Source organism: Lipotes vexillifer, unplaced genomic scaffold (genome assembly GCF_000442215.2).
Source record: "Lipotes vexillifer unplaced genomic scaffold, Lipotes_vexillifer_v1.1 scaffold4, whole genome shotgun sequence".
NCBI lineage: Eukaryota > Metazoa > Chordata > Mammalia > Artiodactyla > Lipotidae > Lipotes > Lipotes vexillifer.
Genome location: NW_006785876.1, coordinates 3001976 through 3005768, shown reverse-complemented (window position 1 = coordinate 3005768; position 3793 = coordinate 3001976). Strand labels below are relative to the sequence as shown.

Here is a 3793-nt window from a genome sequence, read left to right as displayed (position 1 = left end):
TTCCCTACAAATAATCAAAAATTGCCTTTCTGATTCTCTGTTAACGTGAATTTTGGGCTGAGTACAAGAGTCACTGCTCCTGGGTGCTCAGATGCCTTCCTTGTCTGCAGGTAAGGTGAGTGCCCTAGTTTAATGGTTATCTGTGTCTCACTTCCTGGTCTCCTCCACGCCCACTCTCAGCATCTCCATCTACCTGCAGTGTTCCCTTGTGAAGGCCTCCTGACTTCTGGGTGATTTTGTCTGGAACTGAAAACTGTCTGTAGGGAGAAAGAGATGATTATCTTTAATTGCCCATATTTGTATTAACTGAGAATATTTTAAATTCCTGACTACCTTTCCACTGCAGCTTAGTTCATGACCTAATTGCCTCCCCCATTATAAAAATGGTAAGTTTAGGTTTAAAATTAGCCTTACACACAAGATTAGGGTGCTAATTTTTTCCTTAAATGCAACTATTTGTGATTCAAATAGTAACTCCTTTCATTCTCAAACTTCCCAAACCAATTCCTAATTCCGTTTGCAAAAGAAATGAATAAAGAATGTGTCCATCTGGTTTGATGACTAATTCTAATAGGAGAAATCCAAAAATATATCTAGATCAGATTTATGACTAGATGGGAGCGAACCACAGATCCTAAGACCTAGTGAAGAAAATCATGAGGGCACAAGATGCCACATCCCACCAGAGTCACAATGACCAGCAGAGGTTTTCAGCTTTACCTAGCTGGCCTTAAATAACCTTTATCCTCTAGATTTGCCTTTTTCTCTGCAGCTGTCTTCTGACCAAAAAGAAAAGACTGGGAAGGATGTGGGGATGTTACCTATTTGGGCTCAGGAGCACAGGTGGTGGGATTGAAAAGAAGTCTAAGAGAATAATTATAGGGAGGACTTGTGTTAAGTAAAACACAAGTTTATTATTGTGTTTGTTAAGTAAACACAAGGTTATTATTGATTATTTAATTATGTCACCTAAGGTAAGGTAAAGCAAGGCTAAGGTAACTGAGAAAACTGGAATTTGGCAGCACTACTGCAATGCACGATTCTCAGGGCATCATCATATCATAGCCCGTGTGAACAACACCCTCTGTTCTACATGGTCATGCACAACGGCCCTGAGTCTGAGAAGCCTCCTCAGGGTTCGGATGTGCTGGAAAGGTCTCGGGCCTCTCTCACAGCTAGACTGTCCAGGCTGTCGAATCTACAGCTGACAGTGAGCTCTCAAAAACAAAAGGCCATACAGGAAATATGAATGATAGTGTGATTTCTTCATAATACCAACCAGGACATTCACTACTACTTTCCTCTTTACCCTCAGAAAGTACAAAAGTGCAAATGACTGTAGAGCTCATCAGCCAGTGACCCATTTCTCCAAGTCACTGGTCCACCTTCATAGAGTCATAAGAATGTTATGGCCAGAAGAGGTAGGATCATACATAGATCAGCATCTTCATTTTAGTCTTTTACCACCACCGATTCACCATCTCTCCCATATCCCTCTCCCCTGCCAACACCAGCACCAACTTCTCTTTTATCAAAGTAGAAAAAGAGAAGATCTGCCTGGGTTTTGACAGCTGTCTTCAAATATGAAAGAAGGCACAACTCTGAAAAATGAGTGAAAAAGTTGCAGGAAGGTAGAGTTCACCTTGATGAAAGAAGCTTTCTAACAGCTACTGAGAATGAAATGGGATGTCCTACAAGGTAAGCTAACTGAAAATGTTAAAACAAAGAGGGTGAACTCTTGGCCCTCAGCAGTGAAATCATGGAGTCCTAACCACTGGACCACAGGGAATTCCCGAGGGTGAACTCTTATCTGGGATGTGGTAGAGGGCTATAGGCTTTGGGGAACATCTATTCACTAATCCAAGCTTCTTTAAGTAGGTAACTCCTACTTATCCCTCAAATCTCACTCAAGGGAGAGTCTTATCTTACTCCTTTCTCAGGCTGGGCTAATGGCCCCTTCTCTAGGTACCCCAACTCCTATGTAGTCCGTTTTCATCACCTTTATCATGCCATATTGGAATTCTCTATTTATATGTCTGTATCACCCCCCCAAAACTGATAATTTCATTTTGTATTATTAGCACCTAACTGCAGCATCTGATACACATAAGGGCTCCATATATGTGTAGTGAGCTGAATAATTACTGAGCTGAATAATTATAATAATAAAAACAATAACCAAAATGTATTGAGCACTAACTATGTGCCTGGCACTATTCAAAGCACATTATATATTTTAACTCATTTAATCCTCACGACAACACTATGTAGTGTGTATTGTTATCTTCCTCAGTTAACTGAGGTTATGTAACTTGCCCAAGATTGCCAACCAAACCAAGAATAATCTCTAAAGTTCCTTTTAACTCTGAGATCACACTTTTCTTATTTCTGGTACTTCAGTGAGAAATGGCTCTCTCCACCTATTTTTCTCTTTTAATCTGACTTCACCTTTTGAATAAAGAGCTCCAAGTACACGAATAAAGAGAAGTGCTGCCCACGTGTCTTCTTTCTGCCCCCTGGATTTTACCTTGGGGAGAAGGCAGCTGCAATTTGTCTGGGATCACTTGTGTTAGTATTGAGCCAGTATCTTTGTAGCTACAGAATCGGGAGGTCCCACTGGAGCTCTTAGTAGAACAGATGGCAAAACGGTGGAAGGGGACAAAGTCCCCCCCATGACAGCTCCCACAGCGGCAGGCCAAATCTTGAAGAAACCAGGCACATTCAAGGTGTAGGGCTGTCTGTTGTGCCTTGGGCCACAGCTCCCAAGCCGCTTCCTGCAAGAGAGGCACTCCAAATTCTAGCACCTCGGTTTGAGGTAGGGATATCTCGGTTTGAGATAGTTTCTCTTGTAGCCTGAGAGGACAGCCAGCATCTGAAATATAGGAAAATCTAAATGAGAGTCTCCCTTGAAGTCCTTTTATGCTACCAGGTAGCAAACTCCCAAGCACATGCTGCTAGTGTATAAGAAAATTTTATTTATAATTCCTATTTGGTATTATGGCTCCCTTTGTATAAAGAATTTTATACCAATCTGAGAGTGATATTGACTGTATCTAGTATAAAGTACAACAGGGAAGAAATGACTAGTGGTAGACAACTACACTGGATAGATTTCTTAGTTTTTCCTCCTAAATTGAGCTTTTTTACTGCAAATTATTGTAAACATCAAATAACAGAAAGGCTCTGCTCAAATATAAGGTCCAAACATATTTCAAAGTCAAAGGGAAATTAGTTGTGGATTATATATGCTTTGGGTAGCCTATGTCACAACTTTATTCTTTTTTGTGGAGAATATGAGATTGCAGCTACTTAATTTATATCTTGCTTTGTTCATATGCTTCAATATCATGTGCGTTTACCGTCCTTGTGAATTTCTAAAATTAGAAACAGTTTATCCTATTTTCTTATTATTTATCCTAAGAAGCCAATAAAAGACTATGGCAATATTTCCTGAACCAAAAATCAAAATACAAATACTTAACACATGGGGTTAACATGGAGCTAGAATTCTTGAAATTAAGACAATTCTGAAAAATACAGGCTATTTATTCATTATAACCATGGGTCTTCCATGGTTAAAATAATTAATTTTCCCCATCTCTTAGACATAAGCTTTAAGAGACTGAGGCCCATGATATATGATATTGATACTCTTTCCGAACACAGATACCCTCACCCAAAGCTCTCTATTCAGCCCTGAGAACAAGGGAGCAGCTCTGCCTCACCTGACTTTCTCTCCTCTTTGGTTTGTTCAATAATCTCGATAGAGGAAGCCATGAATATTGGCTCAGCA

The 3793-nt window shown here is 40.0% G+C and overlaps 1 protein-coding gene across 1 annotated transcript in view; it reads right to left on the bottom strand.

The window, feature by feature from the left end:
* LOC103068449 (putative ADCY10-like protein) overlaps positions 1–3793 on the bottom strand; it is a 38287-nt gene that overhangs the window by 9835 nt on the left and 24659 nt on the right. The window contains exons 18-20 of the mRNA XM_007458192.1: positions 3726–3793; positions 2528–2872; positions 194–257 (exon numbers count right to left, since the gene is read on the bottom strand). The exon at positions 3726–3793 is cut by the window's right edge and continues 241 nt beyond it. Coding sequence (XP_007458254.1) covers positions 194–257; positions 2528–2872; positions 3726–3793 — 477 coding nt within the window. The remainder of the gene's footprint in view (positions 1–193; positions 258–2527; positions 2873–3725) is intronic.